This window comes from Drosophila ficusphila, unplaced genomic scaffold (genome assembly GCF_018152265.1).
Source record: "Drosophila ficusphila isolate 14025-0441.05 unplaced genomic scaffold, ASM1815226v1 contig_791, whole genome shotgun sequence".
Taxonomy (NCBI): Eukaryota; Metazoa; Arthropoda; class Insecta; order Diptera; family Drosophilidae; genus Drosophila; species Drosophila ficusphila.
Window position 1 is genome coordinate 8,352,410 of NW_025064737.1, and position 19,013 is coordinate 8,371,422.

The following is a 19,013-nucleotide window of genomic DNA, read 5'->3' on the forward strand; positions in this document are numbered from 1 at the left end:
TATGCAGTTTTGACTCATACGTTTAGTGAAACTCAGCACTAATTGAAACTATTCATAACAAAAATAAATATTATGCAGTTTTGATACATACGTATTTCCATAATGACCGCTATCGATAGTGATATCGCCAACTGCTCACCACCAGCGCTGCAGTAAGCAAACAAATTTTGGCATCTCTACTGTGTTCCTTATCATTTTTCTTCATCCGCGGAAGTGATGGATTTGAGTGATAATAGCCAACTGGAGGAGCAGTACTTTGTTTACAAGCATGAGCAGCTGTTCGGGGAGAGCTTCCCGTTGTTTAAGGAGATCCGCAGGATGGGCAAGCTGTGCGACGTCACCCTGAAGGTGGGTGGGTGGTCAGTGCAGAGCAATCACCCGCAGCTCAGAGATACGGTCATTATCTTGTGTCTAAAAATATATAACGCCTCCGAATCATTGCAGGTTGAAGATCAGACATTCTCCGCGCACCGCGTAGTGTTGGCGGCCACCATTCCGTACTTCTATGCGATGTTCACCAACAACATGGCCGAGAGCCGGATCAAGGAGATCACCATGAAGGAGAGTGCCATCGAGCCCAGCGCTTTGGAGAGCCTCATCAACTACGTTTACAGCGGCCAGGTGCGCATCGACAACCAGAACGTGCAGAGCCTGATGGTGGGCGCCTCGTTCCTGCAGCTGTCCAACGTCCGGGACGCCTGCGCCAGCTTTCTGATCTCCCGCTTCCATCCGCACAACGTCCTGGGTATCCGCACCTTCGCCGACTCCATGATCTGCCGACAGCTTATCGATGCCGCTGATAAGTATATCGACCAAAACTTTGCCAAAGTCTCGCAGTCGGAGGAGTTTCTTGCCCTGGACTGCGAACAACTTCTAGAACTCATGCGCCGAGATGAGCTCAATGTGCGCACCGAGGAGGTCATTTTCGAGGCCTGCATGAAGTGGGTCAAGTACGCGGAGGAAAAGCGCTCGGAATTGTTCCCCCAGGTGTTGGCTGCAGTACGACTGCCACTGCTCTCGCCGCAGTTTCTGGCAGATCGGGTGGCCCGCGAAGAGCTCATTCGATCCTCGCACCAGTGTCGTGATCTTCTTGACGAGGCCAAGGACTTTCACCTGATGCCTGAGCGTAGGGGACTGTTGCAAAGCTTTCGCACTCGCCAACGCTCCGGGGAGTTCTTCACTGGACAAATTTACGCCGTGGGCGGACTGGCCAGCACGGGAGAGTCTGTAAGCACAGTGGAGATCTACGACCCCATCACCAAGAAGTGGAAAATGGGCGAGCAGATGTCTATGATGAGGTACGTTTTTTAGTACATCTACATTTGTATTTAATCTCATTCTAATAATATTGCTTTCGAACAGATCTCGAGTGGGAGTGGCTGTACTGAATGGCAAGCTCTACGCCTTCGGTGGCTTCAACGGCACCGAGCGCCTCTCCACCGTCGAGGTGTACGATCCACGCAAGAACAAGTGGTCACAAGGCTGTGCCATGCTGTGCAAACGCAGTGCGGTGGGCGTGGCCGCCCTTGATGACTGTATCTATGTGTGTGGTGGCTACGACGGCGTCACCTCGCTCAACACCGTTGAGGTTTACTACCCCAAGACCAACACCTGGAAGACTGTGAGTCAATGTTTATTTCCCATAAAGCAAGAGGAAAATAATGTAACTTTCAATGCAGGTTGCTCAAATGATGAAGTATCGATCGGCTGGTGGTGTAACCCAGTTGAACGGCTATGTTTACGCGTTGGGCGGCCACGATGGATTGTCCATATTCGACTCGGTGGAACGGTACGACCAGAACGAGGATGTTTGGGTGAAGATGTCGCCCATGCTGAACCGCAGATGTCGCCTGGGCGTGGCCACGCTGAACGGGAAGATATACGTTTGTGGCGGTTACTGCGGCAACTCATTCCTGCGCTCTGTAGAGTGCTACGACCCGCAGACGGACACCTGGAAGCTGGTGACGCCTATGAACTGCAAGCGGTCGCGTGTTGCCCTGGCCGCCAACATGGGCAAGCTGTGGGCCATTGGCGGTTACGATGGCGAGTCTAATCTATCCACGGTCGAGGTGTACGATCCGGAGACCGACAAATGGACCTTCATGCCGCCCATGTGTGCCCACAGTGGAGGCGTCGGAGCCGGGGTCATTCGGATCGAGTAGCCCGCTCAATCTGCCAGCCAAATCCGTTTCTCTAGCCACTCTCGACTTAGGTAATTTATGTGAATTGAATCGATATAGTCTAGCCTAGATACGATTGTTGAGTGTAACCAAGCTTTAGCGACCTCTTATACGCGGTCGCCTCGTGTGCAGCTCAGCTCAGCTCCTTCAGGTCTGTCAAAATTGTTCATGTATTAATCACGGTTCTTTTAGTGTTTGTCATTCCAGTTATGTAATTGTTTAGTTTCTACGCCTAGCCTTAAATACTCACTAAATTTTAAATCCTTCAAATAAACATGTGTAATTCATGTTCAGTGAAAATTAAGTTGTTGTTTAACTCTCATCGCAAAACTATTCTAATTAGTATGCAACTGTGTGGTAAGTACAGTGAAAGTTGGAATGAATTTCATTACATCGAAAATACAAATGGGTCAAATAAAGCCAATCAATTCTTATATACATTTGTTTTAATTTCAGAATATTACAACTTTAATTTAAAGTATTTAATGTTTTTAACCCTGACATAATATTAAAGCTATAACTCACTAACCAGTCAAATTGAATGACGCCGAATATTTAAAGGTAATTCAATTACCTCACAATTCTCCTAGTTTTCATGAGATTTTACAAAGTTTTTGTATTTATAAAGCGTAGATGAGTTTGTTTATTATTTTTTCTCTGTTTCACATTCCCTTTGCCACTTTCAATAACAAAATTCGCGCAACTATAAATCAATTGTGTTTCGACCAGCCATATGGGCGGCACATACTTTTTATTTGCTCAACAATAAGTGGTTGACAAATAACAAAGCAATCTGAACGGCAAAAAATGGGCAAAATTGCGTAGGAGGTTTAACAAGTTCATAGCCAATATATAATGTAATTAATTATACATAAAATAATTATTCTTTTTGAATGAATATTAATATATTTAATAATATAACTATTTTATTTTGAGCTAAAAGTAAACTTGATTTAAATTTTGGAACATAATTTGAAAATCAAATTAATAATTTTATAATAATTATTCTAAATCTGGTTAATAGTTAATTCTGTCGTGAATTCTTCCTATATTTTTATTAAGCAGCTTTTGCTTACTTTACTGCCCTCCCTCGCTTCGAATCAATCAGTTCGGCCGGATGTGTCGCTCTTCCCTTTGTATTTGTACACCTCCCACACGCGGAATGCAATTTTAAATTCAATTTGCACCACCTGCTCAAAGTGCATCGCCAGCGGGGCAATTTCCGAGCAACAGGTGGCAATGCGGCATCCAAAAATAGAGCCAAACGAAACCAAAATAAAGCCTTTATGACGTCTATCACTGACCCATAAAATGCCATCCGCTGCAAAAGAGCCATAATCCAATCAATCGCACACTTAACGTTCATATTCCGCAGTTATCAGCTGGTACCAGCGGTATAGGACCTTATCTGGTCCTGTTCCCAATTCGCGGAGTCGGCTATTTACACAAGCGAAAGGCTTTGCGGCGGTTTTATTTGATTGTGATAATCAAATCACAAATTGCTTGTCTATCGATGGGCAATTTTATTTTAATTAAATGCTAATTATGTTTACCAATGGTTCCAGCAAATATTTGTTGCGTCAACGGGGACAATTCGCAATGCGTAGTCGTTGTGGGAGTTTTAATGGCCGTCGAACGATTCCTTTAGTTGGGAAATCTGCTAATTGTGCAGGAGTGAGAAATTGGCTATTTTCCATTTCCCAAAATCTGTTGCAATTTAAATGCAAATTTTAGCGAGCCCTGTACACTGTAACTTTTACGACTCAATGGCGCAAGGCGGAAGGAAATCTCGCGAGAAGGGATGCGCATAAGATAAGATGGGGCCAGCATCAGGAAACGGCGGTGCTTCCACGTTTAATTTTAGACCGAAAAAACGGTGGCGTTGTAGTTGCAACAAGCTGAACAACTACTGGCCCCCGGATGTGTGGCATCCACTTGGCCTTTCCGAGTGGCGCGTGGGTGTTGCGGGCGTCTTATCTTGAATGCCGCGACCTCGCCTCAAGTGCAATTCAGATGGTCGTTCCCGCTTAAATCTTTCAGAAACAAATTTTCCGGCTCAGTTCGTGACGCATATGAGATGATTCCCGCCTCTACGCTTTAAATTTATTTATTTCAAAGTGTTTGATCTACTGGACCAGTGGTTCATCGAATTCATTAGGAGTAAACTCTTAGGTTTTGTGAAAACATAAGAAAAAAAGGTTATTATTCATTGAAAGACGTTGTGTAATCGAGCTTAAATCGAGCTATCAATATTTAATTTTCTTAAATTAAAACGAATAATCAATAAAAACTGGGAAACAAGACAACTATACAAGATCCCCAAAAAATTATTGTTAGCATTCATTGTTGAAAAACAATTCATTTTTTTTAATTTTTCTTCCATAGTTAATATTTTTTTATTAGTTGTTTTTGTTGAACACTTTCGAGTTGTTATTTAAAGCAACTGTTTTTCCACACTTATTAAACTAAATACAAATTAACAGGGTTTTTATTGGGGACAATGGTTTTGTTTGCTTAATGGCCTGCGTGTGGGAATAATTTTAATTACAAATTTTTTGGACAAATAGCGCGGGAAAAACCAACAAAGTGCATAATTTTTATTTGACCATTTCGCATGCAAAAGGTGAATGTAAATCATAAATATTAAAATAAAGCAAAAGCGAAATGCGTATGGAATAACAGAAATCGAAATTAATTTTCCTTCTTACATGTGGGGCTCTGCCAGTTGGCCAGTTTGCCAGTTTGCTGCCCCATTCCCATTTCGCTTTCCATTTTTTTACCTTTTGAATTTCGCCTACTTTTTGCATATGTTTTATTCACATATGCAAACAGACTTTCCGTTCAATTCAATTGCTCGGCGAAGAGGCAAATTTTTATTCCACGGTGAAGTGGCCGCCGCATAAAAGAGCACACTGCACACGCAAACACACACACAGACACACCTCGTATCGCTTCAGATTCTATTCGACCAATTGTTGATATGCACGAACCCGATGCTCGGCTGTTCTATGTGAGTGTGTATGTAGCTTGCCTTCGTGTCCTGCCGGTCGGGCTTCCTGTTTCGGTTTGTCCTTCTTCAGCTTTTATAAAGGTCCGTTGTCGCTTCGATCTGTCGCTCAGTTGTTGCATACTTCTCGGCGCGGTCGTCACGCGAGCAGTTGGGAAAACAGATAAAACAAAGTGAAAGATATATCCAAAACAGATTGGCCTTATTCGTAAGTGAAAACTAAAATTAAGACTTGCAATATTACTGTAAAATATTGTTTACCTGAATAACACGAAATCAAGTTGGCAATAAAATTGTCGAAAATTTTAAAAATTATGGTTACCAATCACGTTAAAAAACTTAAACAACATAAACTTTAAATTAAAAATTAAAAGATTACATTATTCTCCTTAAAATCAAAATATCTTACTTACCAAGTTTTAGAATTACACATTTAAATTGTTGAATATTTGAAAAATATGTTTTGTAACATTTTTGACCAGTGCCATACTTTATTGGATTTCACACTTTTTATATTTAGACTGGAATTATGGAAAACGTTGTCAAAACATCCGCCTCAAGCATAAAAACAAAACATTTAAATTTAATGGTTCAGCTGTTTAGTGCAATAATTTAACTTTCTTATTGGATTTTATAACCTATTTGATCTCAGGGGTCTGTTTAATATCAACAAGTTTTTATGTCAACGCATTTGACCATCTGACCGTTAAACTTCTTGGGTGGCTTACGCCCAATTTAAAGAAGATAAAACGAGAAATTTTACTTAATCCTCACAAATTTCACACATTAAAGCTGGAGTTAGAACTGCTAGGAACTAGGAGTGACTCCTGATTATTGTGGAATACATTTTGGGCGACTTCAGCTGACAATGTGTTAATTTGCCTTATTAGCTGACAAGATCCTCATAACAATTGAGTGATAAAATCAGAAGAGCAAAGTTCTTGGGAATTTTCAAAGTCAAGTTGCTTTTGTTTTACATATTTCGGTCCGGCGAGAGCAAAAACATTGTTTGTGGCGGATGCCCGTCATCAATTGGCAGCCGGCGGCCAAAGCTAATAAAAAGCAACATCAATGCAGGGGACCAGATTCTGGGATGCCGGAATGGGATGATGGCACACATCCGGTGGCAGCACGCAACGCCATTCCATTACAAGGGAGCACTCTCCCAAAAAGACACTACTGGAAAACCAGGAGTGGAATGGGATGATGGGTGGTGGCCACCGGGCGACATGAGGCGGCGCTTTAAAACTGCCCCTGGGTCTTAACTTGTTTTATGTCAACTTGGACAACGAGAACAGGGCAATTACAGCATGTGTAGCCAGCAAAATACACAAATACTTGAGTTGCAGCTGCGCCTAAAAGATCCTTTTAAATGTAAGCCACTGCATGCGAGTGTGTGAGTCCGCACTAATTAACCCGGCCAACAACTGTAGCTGCCGGACTCATTACGGCATCAAGAAATGGCCAAGTGGGGAGTGATTCTCCACGCCGGAACACTCCGGCTAATGGCGAACAAAAATAGCATCTGCTGGCCAGGTTGGCAATTTAGCTAAATATTTTATGGCAGTTAAAAGAAAGTTCTGGATAACTAAATGTTATTCAAAGCTATAAATATTATATTAAAAAGGAAACTTGCAATTAACAGACCCCATTATTTAAAACAAGTGTTAAATAATTAAACCTTGTTCTTACTCAATCACTAGTTTCAAGTGTTTACTAATTTTTTTGATTGATAAGGAATAAATAAGATTACGAAGTTAATTTAAAGCCAAGGCCTATAAATAATTATATGTGTTCATCTTGAAACTAAATGTACATGAGACTCTTTTTTTATATTAAACAAGTTTATTTAGATATAATTAAAATGTAAAAATGCTGTAGGCATTTAAAAGTAATTTGAGTTGAAGAAGGTTCATCAAAAAATCTTATCTCCACAAACCCAAAGTCTAACACATGCACTGATTTATAAATCAGGAGAGAATTTTCGGGGCAACTTACTTAGAAACCTAAATTTCTTGAGGAAACAAACAGAGAGGGATTTTGAAACTGTCATAAAAAAAACTTTTAGGCACCTCAGAATCAACGAACCAAGACGCGACTCATTTTTCGACCCGCCTTTGACTTACAGCTTGTCATCAGCGCATTTCTGTGGATTTCAATTTCAATCATTAGGGATTAATTTGGCCAAGGCACAAAGGTCACACATGACAGACCCGTCACTCCCCTGCCCACGTTTCCATATGCCCCCCAGCTTTAATGAGTCCTTTACAAAAGGGATAACGAGGCAGACAAGACGCGTCCGTCGGAGTCGCTTTAATGTCTCACAAAGAACTTAAACCGCATAAATTTACATTTAGATCTACATTAACGAATGATGGATGCATGATGTTATATGGCGATGGATGCACGTCGCGAAGGTCCTTAGGCCAGGAGCTAAACGGTTCTCGCGTTCAGGATTGGGTTATCCCGGAAATGCAGCTCCTGTGAGGTGGGTGTCTGCTGGTACTCCACCACCACCAGCCGATTGGAACCCACCTTGAGTACGGGAGCCGGTACATACAGGGTGACTTGTGGCCCCACCAGTGGCCAGTATCTGCCCAGATTTTCTCCGTTTATAAAGACAATACCCTTGCCCCAACCGGACATATCCAGATAGGTGTCTGCCAGATCCGCTTCCTTCTGGATATCCAATTGGCCGTGGTAAATAGCTGGTCCAGTGCCAAGCATGGTTCGCAACTTCTTCAGCTGCTGGAAATCCTGACGAGCTGCCTCATCCGAATGGGTAATCAGCTGCTCCAGACTGTCATACGATTCCAGCGGGAACTGTGTCATATTCCAGTTGTTCAGCACCTGCTTGTCCAGACGCACATCCCGCAGGATTCCCTTGAAATCATTCAGCTGGCGACCATAATTCAAGCGACCCTGGTTCTCCACCAAGATTTGTAACCTCCTTCCGGCACTTGCACTCAGTGGTAGCTCGAATACGGGTGTTTCCCTGGCCAGCAAACCCGCAAACTCCCCGTCCACATAGACATAACCTCGATCTGCTATTCCGGGAACGTTCAGGATACTAGGATCCCGCTGGAAACTGGGCAGCCAGGTTTCATAAAGCACTAATCCAGAATACTGCCCCAGAGCCTCGAAACTCTTTGGTTTTGCAGACTGCACAAAGCCAGTGGAAAGTCGGGATCGTGCCTCTGGAGAAAGTAGAGAGCAGCAGCTGACCAGGCGAACTGTTCCGTAGGCTTTTTTTGGAACGGGTCCGGGAACCGGTTGATCTGGCTGGGGAAGATACCTGGCGATGATGCGACGCAGGGCCTGGTACTTGGGCGTAGGATCTCCAGCCTCCGTCATTGGTGCATCATAATCGTAGCTAGTTATATCCGCCATGTAGTTTCCTGGTCCGATCTCATTTGCTCCAGCCGTAAAGCCGAAATTAGTGCCGCCATAGAACATATAGAAGTTCACACTGGCACCGCTGTCCAGCATGTTTCTGAAAAAAAGTGAAACCATAAACATAAATTGAATGCAATAATAATCTCATATGTTTTTTAGTTTTTAGTTCTTAGTCATATAGGAAGTGACAGATAATGTAGGTAGTTCGAAAGAAAACTAACTAAACAAACTTCACTAAACAGGTTTCCGAGATCACTAAAAAAATCTGTGCTTCACAGCTATGCATTATGATTCTTAAAAAGCTGAGCGCAATGTAATACTTATCTCTGAAAGATGTTCTATACTGTAATTTAAATATTTAGTAGTCATTAAGATAGTTCCTAGTCATCGAGGCAGTACTTTTTATGCAAGCGTGTGGCTTAAAAACAATTATGGCAGATTTTTAGTAAGAAAATAAATTCAAGTGTCTCAGAAATCATTTCCAACTCTATTTCAGAAAACGTACGGCTTAAATTTAATAAAAAAAAATATTTGCTTCCTTGTCTAATAAATATTAAATATATGATATTATATTTAAGGTAAAAACAACACTTTTAACTCACATAAAAGTCGATGTAATTGATCTCGTGCTCACATTGGCCATCGGTTCCGTCCAGTGGGTTAACCACCCAGGATAATATTCGGCATTAACCAGCGGTCCCTTTGGCTGGTACCTTCGCAACTTGGCCCAAACGGGCTTCAGATCGTTAGAAGCTCCGAAATCCATGGTGGCCAGAACGCCTTGGATTTTACCACAGCGAAGAACACTTGGTCCGTCATTAGTGAAGAGCACCGCTTGACCTTTGACATGACTCTCGGTTTCATCACGAATCCAATTGCGGTAGTTGAGATCGCAAGCAAAATAAGATCCATACTCATTCTCCACCTGGACCATGATAATTGGTCCTCCATTTCCATAAAGATACTTGGACACCTTGGCAAACAATTGGGTGTACCATATGCGTACCTCGCTAAGATAATCTGGGGAAAAAATGTGTCAATTGAATTCAGGATAAACAGTGTTTATAAATGTGTAAACCAAAGATATAGTATAGGAATTTTAAAGCTTTAAATGTATTATTTCTTTATAATCCCAAATGTGTTTATAGCTAATCAGGGTACTTACTTATATCCGCTGTGCGAAGTTGAATTCCTGGGTACTTGTTTAGCAACCAGTAGGGAAATCCTCCCATATCACGCTCTGCACAAATATAAGGACCTGGTCTCAGAATAACTAACAGATCCTCGCCCACAGCTAATCGTATAAAGTGCTCCAGATCGGCAATTCCACTCCAGACATAAACTCCATCCCGGGGATTGTGCAATGACCATTCGACGTAGCTAGTAGTATTTTTTAGGATGACTATTTATTCATTATTAGTTATTAATGTATGAAAGACCTACGTTGTAACTGCATTTAGACCCGCTGCTCTCATGGTTCGCAAATGCCGCTGCCAAGTGGCTGGATGAGCACGGAAATAGTGAAAGGAACCAGCAATGAACCGGAAGGGGTTTCCATCCTTTAGAAACTGATCATTATCGTAGTCAATTGTGAAGGTCCGATTCGCTGAAGCTGTTCCCATCACTGAGAACAGCCCCACCAAGGCCAATAGAATGAACTTCATCCTATTAATCAAAGATAAAGAAGAAGAAATGAAATAAGAAATGTTTTCTTTAATACATTTTTTTTACTTTTTTAAGAACGTTTTCCAAGTTTCCTACGAATGTAAACTATTTCATAGCCCTTTATTTCACAACAACTTGGTTACCAAAACGGTGAAGCAGTTTTTTCATCTTGTAGCAATTAGGAGTACTGATAATTTTACACAAAATACTTATAACAAAGAACTAAGTTGACTTTATCTAATACTAAACACCGATGTTTTCAAGAAAAAATGTTGTCTTCGGTGATAACAGAGGCACCTAGACTATTGAAAGTAGGCAAAAGTGACACACATTTTAAGAACTTAAAAGACTTTCAATCGTACATGATGAGTAGAATTTAATAAAATAAAATATCTATCTGTCATACCGATCTGGAATAACTAGTATTGAACAATAATATATGAACAATATTTATTGATAACTAGATAGTAAATCCATGTGCTGTTTGCGTAATCTTAGAAGAATGCACTTAAGATCTTAAAGTGATCTGTTTTCCCTATGCCCAGAGACGGGACTTTCTTCCGGCTAGTATAAAGTCTTAACCCGTTCCGCTTCCTAGAGAATCAATCTAAATCATCGCGGTTCAGCTCAACCCAGTTGAGTTCAACGCAGTGCAAAGCTTGTCTCGTTTCAATTCAATTGAAGTTCACGGCTCAATTGCTTAGTGACAACAAAACGATATAATCTTTTGTTTGTTTTGCTTATGAATTGCTTGAAATTAATTCCATTTACCCTCATTTCATTTTGGCGGGAGTTCTTGCGGGCCTGTGCCTGCATTCCCATCGGGTTTCGTTAATTAATGCAAGCTCAGCCTAAGTAAATTATTTAATCTGGCTGCTTGGCGCAGAGCTTCATAAATACTTTTGTATTTCCACGGCAGCTGTTCGGCAATAATAATGGATTGTTATTTCAGTACTCGGACACTTTATTATGGATTCATTCTTATCGCCACAAATTTTTTCTTTGCTTTAGCGTCTTCACCTTATGCGATTTGACAAATGTATGCTACGTGTGTTTGTGTTTTATTTTTGTTCTGGATGCGGATTATTTTGATTGCGCTGAACTATGAATATTTTTCCAGGCAGCATAATGTATATTCAGCATACGAAAGAATATTATTTGTGATTCATAATCCTCTGATGCTTGACTGTCATCATTTCATAAATGTTTTCCGCTTGGAGTAGTTTGTTTTGTTGACAATGATTCATTGATAAATAGTTTCCATTTATTTTCACCAATTTTAAATGTTATAATAGAGTAATTTTGCTAAAGAGTACGTTGGGCTTATCAAGGGTAACTCAATTGCTAAATTTATTGGGAATCTCCGTTGTTGATCTTATCAACATATTTTGAACTGAAGTAATTAAAAAATGTTGTCCGAGATTCAAAAATTGTTGCAAACCCGTTTATATTTGTGCAATTTACACGCTTTATTGACAGTTGATAATAAATTAAAATTAATTGAACCTAATGCATAAGTATTTACTCTCGATTGTGATTTACAAGCTGTGATTCCCGACTTCTTATCTTCAGAAGCTTCTCATCTGTCTTAATCCTGATAAGCAAAGTTCCCATTAAAGTAAATGATCTGTAAAATATCAGCCCTGATACGGCAATTAACCTTTTACAGACTATATGTATAACGAAAAAAATTCCCTATATGGGAACCCGATCCAACAAATTTAAACAAACCGAAGGGAGAATCAGAACGGGAACACTAACAAGGGCTCAAGCCCAGAACATTTTAGGCATCTGACCTAAATAGATTATTTTGCATTTCCACAACCTGACTGAACTACCCGAAATTTACTGCCCTGGAACCCCGTTGTGTGCTCCATTCAACTGACAATTAGGCGAGAAAGTTGCCGATCGCCCATTGTTCTTTTGCAGTGGAAAGAAAACCAGGTGTTCTCTTTAGAAAAAGCCTGCTGCGTCGAGCTCCAATTTGTAAATGACACTCACCTCGGTGATCACAACTGCACTCAGTTGAAGAAGTAATTATTTTTTAGTCTATTTGGAACAGAAACCAAATTAAAACACGAACTGCAAACGCGACGATTTGGAGCTATAAAGGGAAAAGTGCGCCAAGCGTTCCGCTCCAAACACAATTTCAAACTGATCGTGCGTTGCGTAGAATTCCCGATTAAGTGCAGAACCGAAGACGCGACTGGCAACATGTGGCCGGAATAATTGCACCGCAAAGGCAACATTTGTTGGGCAACATTTCGCTGAAACTGAAAGAACAATAAACTACAAAAGTGTAGCAGTGTAGAAACCACTAAGGAAAAATTTAACATTTTTTGAAAAAAAAATATAAAACTAAGAGAACTATCCAATGATTACATAAGCAAAGGGTATATACTTTAGAAAATATTATATAAAATGCTGTTTACACTCTTAAGTTAGAAGATGATTATTATTTACAATGAAATGAAAGAACATAATTAATAATATTGATACAAATTGAATTGTTTGTATGTTTACACTAATTCCAAATTCTATAAGAATTCTATAAGGGCAATCAATGTCATCCGTATCTTCTAAGAGCACTGAGGATACAATTCTGTTTTTATTAACCCTCTTTAGATTGGTTATTTTACAAGAAATAATCAAGTTGTCTTAGCATCAGATGATCCTTGACTTTCAACCCATTATATTGAGGTCGTCCTTTTATTTGAATTGAGCGAGAGCTTTACAATTGGCCATGGCCCAAAGGCTTATCGAAGTCGTTCCCAAAAAATTAATGTAAATTTATTTAAAATACACACGCCTGCCCAGATGCCGGTGGAAACTCAAAATTGGGCTGCAGCTGCTTTCAGGACGGAGAGTCGATTTAAAAGTACAGTCACGCCTCATTTTTTATGCATTAACTGTATGTGTTGGTGTGTCCGGGTGTTTGTGTTTGTTTTGGCATGAACTCTGGCCTCCTGGCATGCAAAATAGGGTGACATGCGAATGCAGCCGCCGGCAATTGGCCAAAAAGTGAATTTTCCATGTTGTTTTATTATTAATTTCATACGTTTCTGCCGGCCTTCTGGTTCAGTTGGCCCGTCGGTTGTTGTTGGGTCTCATTTCGCTGTCCCTTCAACTGGGCTAATGGACCTATATTATCCACCCACCCACCAAAAAGGCCAACCACAAACCGTTCTCCAGGAAGACGAGCGAGCGCACACACAATGTGTTGGCCAAAATGTAAATCTAGGCGTAGGACGACTTGGCACGTCTTTAATCTCACACGCCTGTCGGCAGTTTAAAGTGTCCTTTGGGATGCACACGCACACAGACACTCGCACACATCAAAACCCCGAGGCACACACACGTTCGGGGGATAGAGAGCGTCCTACATAGACAATTAGACAACAGACATGGCCAAGTTAACAGCTTATCCGCATTTCGCCCGGCATCGCATTAAAGCAGCAGAGGGAGTTAGCACGGGACTCAGGAATAGTCCTAGTAGGCTCCATTGTCCGGCTGTCCGCTGTCAACCTGATGTCCTGATGTCCTGATTTCCAGGACGTGGCCTGACGAGCCGAGGCCAGGTAGCTCGAGAACCGGAAGCTCGCCACATTTGCACGCTGTTAATTTTGCAGCAGCAAACTTTCGTGGCATTAGTTTGACATCGCACAGTGGGTTAAGCTGGGAAATAATTCTGCCTTAAATCGGATCAACGGATTTTATTGATTAATTTATGACTCATAAGAGAAGCGCTTTTTTAATAAATGATAAGTAATTATTATTGTATTTTAAATGAAATTTTACCACATCTGTTTATTTTAATAAAATACTTTGCTGTTCTCGGTATGATAATGATTTCAATATTTATATAAGTTCTTATATTTATAAATTAATGTAGCTTAATTCCTCATCCAATTGTCCTTTTGGCATTTTAGGTCTATTCCTTTTTTCCCTTGCTATTATAATTTAAACTTTAAAAGCGACTACTATGGGGTCTTAAGCACTTAAGCTCAACTCAAACTCCAAGCAAACATTGCGGAATAAAGGCGTCGTAAGCATAATAGTGATGAGTTTTAAGTGCCGAGCAACCTGTTGATTGTGGCAAACTCAACATCAATTGAATTCAAATGCATTTTGCTAAGTTCAATTGAATTGCTCCAGCTCTTCTCCTCTTTTTTCTTTTTTTTTTTGCTCCTCGCAGTGTTTGCTTGTTTGCGGTTGACGCCGCCGGTGGCAATCAATTGAATTACATGTTTGTTGTTTCCTGTGCGCATCGTTAGACGTCGCCCAGTTTTTGCATCTATTGCTCCAGTTGTCGCTGCAGCTCCAACACCATTTTCCCCCTGGTTTTAGCCATCGGGCCGGGGCATTTGCATGGCAATTTGACTTTTACAAGGCGGGGCATAATCATGCGTGGCGTCAACACGCTGCAGATACTCGTGGCCTGGGATGCTGCACTTGCCACTGCAGATGAAACAACAAATACTCAAAAGCCGCAAAAGATATATTGTTTCTTTAAATAAATTAAAAAATTATCAATTTAATGAAACTTATATTATATATCTTTATTTAAATTTGATTCATATTAAAATTTTCAACAACATTTAAACAAAACTTTCAAACGCTTTTAATAAATGAAATAGCCAAGACTTCAAAAGTAAAGGCATCTAATTAATTTTCCTTTTTTAGAAAACTTTAAAAAAAATTTGGAGTAAAAGCAAGTCAGCATTTTTTCTTTAAAGATTCCAGACTTTTTCAAGATTCTTGAGTGTACCCTTCTGCACATCTCCATTCGTGTTTGCATTTGGGACTATAAATTGCAACATCAGCAACCGTTAAATTTTACCCTCAATTGCATCTCGCCAAACGACCTGCAAGCGAGCAGCCTTGTGTTTACGCCCATTTTCATAGAAACTTTAGCCATGCGGCAATTCTGTAAATTAAATTCTAAATAGAATGACTCAAAATATTAATATGCTAACAAAATGAGCAAAAGATAAGTTGGTGGGTCATTGTTGTGTTTTTTATTACGTAATTTGTTATTACCAATAGGTGAATTTTAGATGTTGAATAATAACATTTAGCTCATTAACAAAAAATTTGTGTAAAAATAATATATGTTTACTTGCTTGAGATTTTTTTGGTCCTATTTAAATTGCCACATGCATTTATGTTTAAGACCTTCAGCTTTTGCAACCAAACCCTTTAACCACTCATGCACCGTGCCCTTCCTAGAAAACAACTGCAAAAAGGTCAAGTAGACGCCGCCACCGGGAATTGGTGAGGCGAAATGCACTATGTAAAGCACATGCAAAATAAAAAGACAAAATCAAAATAAAAAAAACGAAATCAAAACAAACAAAACAGGAAATGAAATGGAAAACATTTTGTGAGGATTTTTCTGCCTCCGGTTTTTATTCCGGGCAGTCAAAAGCTTGCAAGTTAAAAACTATACGAGTACATTTGCATTACGGATACCAAGAATTAAGAGCAGAACTAAGTATTTCTACAAATGTATATATTTGGGCAGTAATAGTAACCTATGGAATAATGAGAACAAAATAATTATAAATTGGTAGGAAAATTTTAAAGCGTTTCAAATGGGTTTTACTATAGATCTGTTTCAAAGTATTTATGTATTTCTCTTAATATTGATAATAATACCATCTAATTGGCCGCATTAGTTTAAAATGACTTTCTTTCTTAAAAAGATTAATTATTTGAGTTTACATGTATGGCTTATGACTGTTTTATTTTATTAGTTCGCTCCTCCAGCAGCGCATTGACTTCCACGCCCGCCTAAAAGCTCGCTACGTCCAATGCGTCCCCAAAGCGGTTTGATAGCGGTGGCGCTTCTGCTGCTGCTTCTGCTAACGGCACCTTCGACTGCGGCGGATGTGGAGCCAGAGACCTCGGCCAGTCCGGTGCCACCTGCCGCCGACCAGCTGCGCAGGGTGGTGAAGCGGGCGCCCACAGCCAGTTTCATCGGGATGCGCGGCAAGAAGGAGGAGGAGCGGGACACCTCGGAAGGCAACTGGCTGGAAACAGGACACGAATCAGGACCCGATCCTCTCGATTACGCCGATGAAGAGGGGAACAGCTACTACTCCGAGAACGCACTGCGGTTAAAGAAGGCTCCAACGTCCTTTGTGGGCATGCGCGGCAAGAAGTTCATCCCGATCAACGCCCGCCTCTCAGATGTCCTTCAGCATTTGGAGGAGGAGCGGATACGGGAAAGCCTGCTGCAGGACTTCTTCGAACGATTGACGGCCGGTGAGGGCTCACCTGTGGGCAAGAGGGCGCCCACAGGATTCACCGGGATGCGGGGCAAGCGTCCTGCTCTTCTGGGTGGGGATGAAGATCAGGAGACGGAAGGGGATGACGCCATGGAACTGTCGCAGAAAAGGGCGCCTGTGAACTCCTTTGTGGGGATGCGGGGCAAGAAGGACGTTTCCCACCAACACTTTAAGCGAGCTGCTCTTTCACAGGTAAGTCGACTGATCCTGATTCTTTTGGCAAGTACAGTGGTCTCTTATTAAGATGAACTTTAGGTAATAATTAGGAAAAGTAATTTCTGATTAAAGTTAAATAAATAAAGTATTCAAATAATTTCTTTTAAGTTTATAATTAATTAGTAATTAGTCCATATAAGCGTCCACTGTCTTGCTTTCTAAGAGATATGAAGATCTAATGGCCTCTAGTTCTGGCACAATTTCTTTAAAAAGTCCTACAACGACTTGAGGGGAAAACAACAGCGCTTCGCCGACTTCAATAGCAAATTTGTGGCGGTGCGCGGTAAGAAGAGCGATCTGGAGGGAAACGGAATCGGAAATGGGGATCAGCAATCTCTGGTTCACCCATGGCTATATCTCTGGGAAGAAAAGCGGGCGCCAAATGGATTTTTGGGCATGCGCGGCAAGCGACCAGGTAATTCTTAACTTCTAATATAATTAAATTAAAATTTCTTTGATCTTTTTTTATTAAATAATATGTAAATAAATATTATTTATAAATAAATAAATATTAATTTTAACATCTCATAAGAGAACAAATACTTAATCAAGCTTTTAAATAAATTTAACAAACAATCTGAGGCCAAAAACTTTTTAAACTGATCACCTGAATTTCCGGCTGAGTGTCCAATCAATTATCTTTGTTCTATCATCATTATATTGTATTTCTTTCGTGATTTTGGGAATCCCATTTAAATTGTAAAAAAATTGTGTACGACATTTGTTAATTATTTGGGTAATTATTCTTTTTCTTTCATTCCACTCAGCACTTTTCGAGTAGACGACGTTGAATGATTTGAATGATCTTGATGGAAGTTCCTCTTAGAGCTGCACAACTAGGAAAGGGAAATACGGATCGACGCAGGGGACCGGGAGAGCAGATTTGGAAACAGAATGGATCACAAGAGTGTTTCAAATAATCACTGGGCTGGAGATTATTTAAAACACGAACACACACACACACAAGTACACCGATAAGATTTACTTTGTTAATGACACACAATTTCAGCTTAATGTATAACGAGACTTGCAAATAATGTTTTGTTAATTTAATTGGAATTGAACGAAGATTCGAGATTTGAGTGGGTTCAATTATACTATTTGCATATCTAAGTGTAAACTTTTAATCAAAACTATAAAGTACATTATACTAGAACAAATTGAAATGCACATAAAAGAGAAAAAAAGGGGAAACATTTATTTATTTTCAAAATATATATAATGAAACAATTTCATTGTGGTACATCTACGTATACAAGAGATATATACACATACATAAATAGCACAAATAAATATTGTAAATAATGAATAAATATTTATTTCAAAAAGTGAAATCAATGTATTAATACAAATCATAAAAATGTTATTTAAAGGAAACCTAATTTAATATATAATCTTTACATTCAAGGTGAAAGAGCATTCGAGCTTCTTCCTTTCAAAGTAGACTTTCTTTTTCTTTTTATCTGATATTGACTAAAATCAAAACAATGAGCAATTAAATACGAGAACACATTAAAAAGTCTTCTCACAGTTCCCAGAAATTCAATTTTATCTACACATGTAGCTACAAGCTGACATCTTGTTTAAACAACACAATAAAAAACGGAAAGAAACAGTTTCAAAATATGAGAAGACTTCTAATAAGCTGGTTCAGACCTGAGAGGCCACAAACCAAAACACTGGGTGGCTTACTAATAGAAACAGCAGTGATTGATGGGTTTTAGGGGTTACGGGGAAATCCGGAACTCAAAGTGCGCACCTTAAATCAGCCCAACATTTGCAGGTAAGACAACACAGAACCCTCTTGAGCTGCACTTTTACCTGCAATGTTTTCTGGGAAGTGCTATTACTCACCGATACTTTCAGGCCCAAGATAGTTCTTATATAGGTAAATGCAAAACAAAATAAATCAAATGAAAATACGAACTTTGAACCCTGTTACAGGAAAATGTAGAACGATTTATTTTAGAAATATATGATAAAATCTTTGGGTTTAACAGTATTTCTTGTAAATGAATATTTTGGGGTAATTTTCCAAGTTTCTTACTCATTTGCTTCACTTTGCACACTTTCTTCTATAGTGTGATACTAAGTTGGCACTTTCACAAATCATTCACACCTCCTGCCACCCGCAGTATACATGACTATACCCGATTTCAAAACGTCCCCAAAAGTTCTCCCAGTTCCCCCAAAGCTCCAGCGATCTTTGGACGCCGACGTCGGCAGAAGCAGCGGCAGCAGCAGAGGCTCACAAATTGT

General features: G+C 40.1%; 3 protein-coding genes across 4 annotated transcripts; 2 read left to right on the plus strand and 1 right to left on the minus strand.

The window, feature by feature from the left end:
• Positions 1 to 138: 138 nt before the first annotated feature.
• Positions 139 to 2,480, plus strand: LOC108087969 (kelch-like protein 18). Its single transcript, XM_017185568.2, has 4 exons — positions 139 to 348; positions 445 to 1,298; positions 1,363 to 1,621; positions 1,680 to 2,480. The coding sequence occupies exons 1-4, from the start codon at positions 217 to 219 to the stop codon at positions 2,160 to 2,162; spliced, it is 1,728 nt and encodes a 575-aa protein (XP_017041057.1). The 5' UTR covers positions 139 to 216; the 3' UTR covers positions 2,163 to 2,480.
• Positions 2,481 to 5,308: 2,828 nt separating this feature from the next.
• LOC108088047 (tachykinins) lies at positions 5,309 to 18,088 on the plus strand. 2 transcript variants are annotated; one of them, XM_017185682.2, is made up of 4 exons: positions 5,309 to 5,395; positions 16,005 to 16,730; positions 16,944 to 17,169; positions 17,522 to 18,088. In XM_017185682.2, the coding sequence occupies exons 2-4, from the start codon at positions 16,062 to 16,064 to the stop codon at positions 17,533 to 17,535; spliced, it is 909 nt and encodes a 302-aa protein (XP_017041171.1). In that variant the 5' UTR covers positions 5,309 to 5,395; positions 16,005 to 16,061; the 3' UTR covers positions 17,536 to 18,088. The 2 variants fall into 2 exon arrangements, with proteins under 2 accessions (XP_017041171.1, XP_017041172.1); XM_017185683.2 differs by having other exon boundaries at positions 16,968 to 17,169.
• Positions 7,465 to 12,400, minus strand: LOC108088046 (beta-galactosidase). The gene is made up of 5 exons (XM_017185681.1): positions 12,250 to 12,400; positions 10,027 to 10,248; positions 9,749 to 9,963; positions 9,186 to 9,603; positions 7,465 to 8,680 (listed from the first exon to the last, which is right to left on the minus strand). Exons 2-5 carry the CDS (start codon positions 10,245 to 10,247, stop codon positions 7,621 to 7,623), a joined length of 1,914 nt encoding a protein of 637 aa, XP_017041170.1. The 5' UTR covers position 10,248; positions 12,250 to 12,400; the 3' UTR covers positions 7,465 to 7,620.
• Positions 18,089 to 19,013: the final 925 nt, after the last annotated feature.

Excerpts from the sequence above, each read along its gene's own strand:
- LOC108088046 (XM_017185681.1), bottom strand. The coding sequence starts at position 10,247 with ATGAAGTTCATTCTATTGGCCTTGGTGGGGCTGTTCTCAGTGATGGGA. Across the intron at positions 9,964-10,026 it reads GGTCTAAATGCAGTTACAAC|CTACGTCGAATGGTCATTGC; the intron begins GTAGGTCTTTCA and ends AAATACTACTAG. Across the intron at positions 9,604-9,748 it reads ACTTCGCACAGCGGATATAA|ATTATCTTAGCGAGGTACGC; the intron begins GTAAGTACCCTG and ends TTTTTTCCCCAG.
- LOC108087969 (XM_017185568.2), top strand. The coding sequence starts at position 217 with ATGGATTTGAGTGATAATAGCCAACTGGAGGAGCAGTACTTTGTTTAC. Across the intron at positions 1,299-1,362 it reads GAGCAGATGTCTATGATGAG|ATCTCGAGTGGGAGTGGCTG; the intron begins GTACGTTTTTTA and ends GCTTTCGAACAG. Across the intron at positions 1,622-1,679 it reads AGACCAACACCTGGAAGACT|GTTGCTCAAATGATGAAGTA; the intron begins GTGAGTCAATGT and ends CTTTCAATGCAG.
- LOC108088047 (XM_017185682.2), top strand. The coding sequence starts at position 16,062 with ATGCGTCCCCAAAGCGGTTTGATAGCGGTGGCGCTTCTGCTGCTGCTT. Across the intron at positions 16,731-16,943 it reads AGCGAGCTGCTCTTTCACAG|TTCTGGCACAATTTCTTTAA; the intron begins GTAAGTCGACTG and ends AATGGCCTCTAG.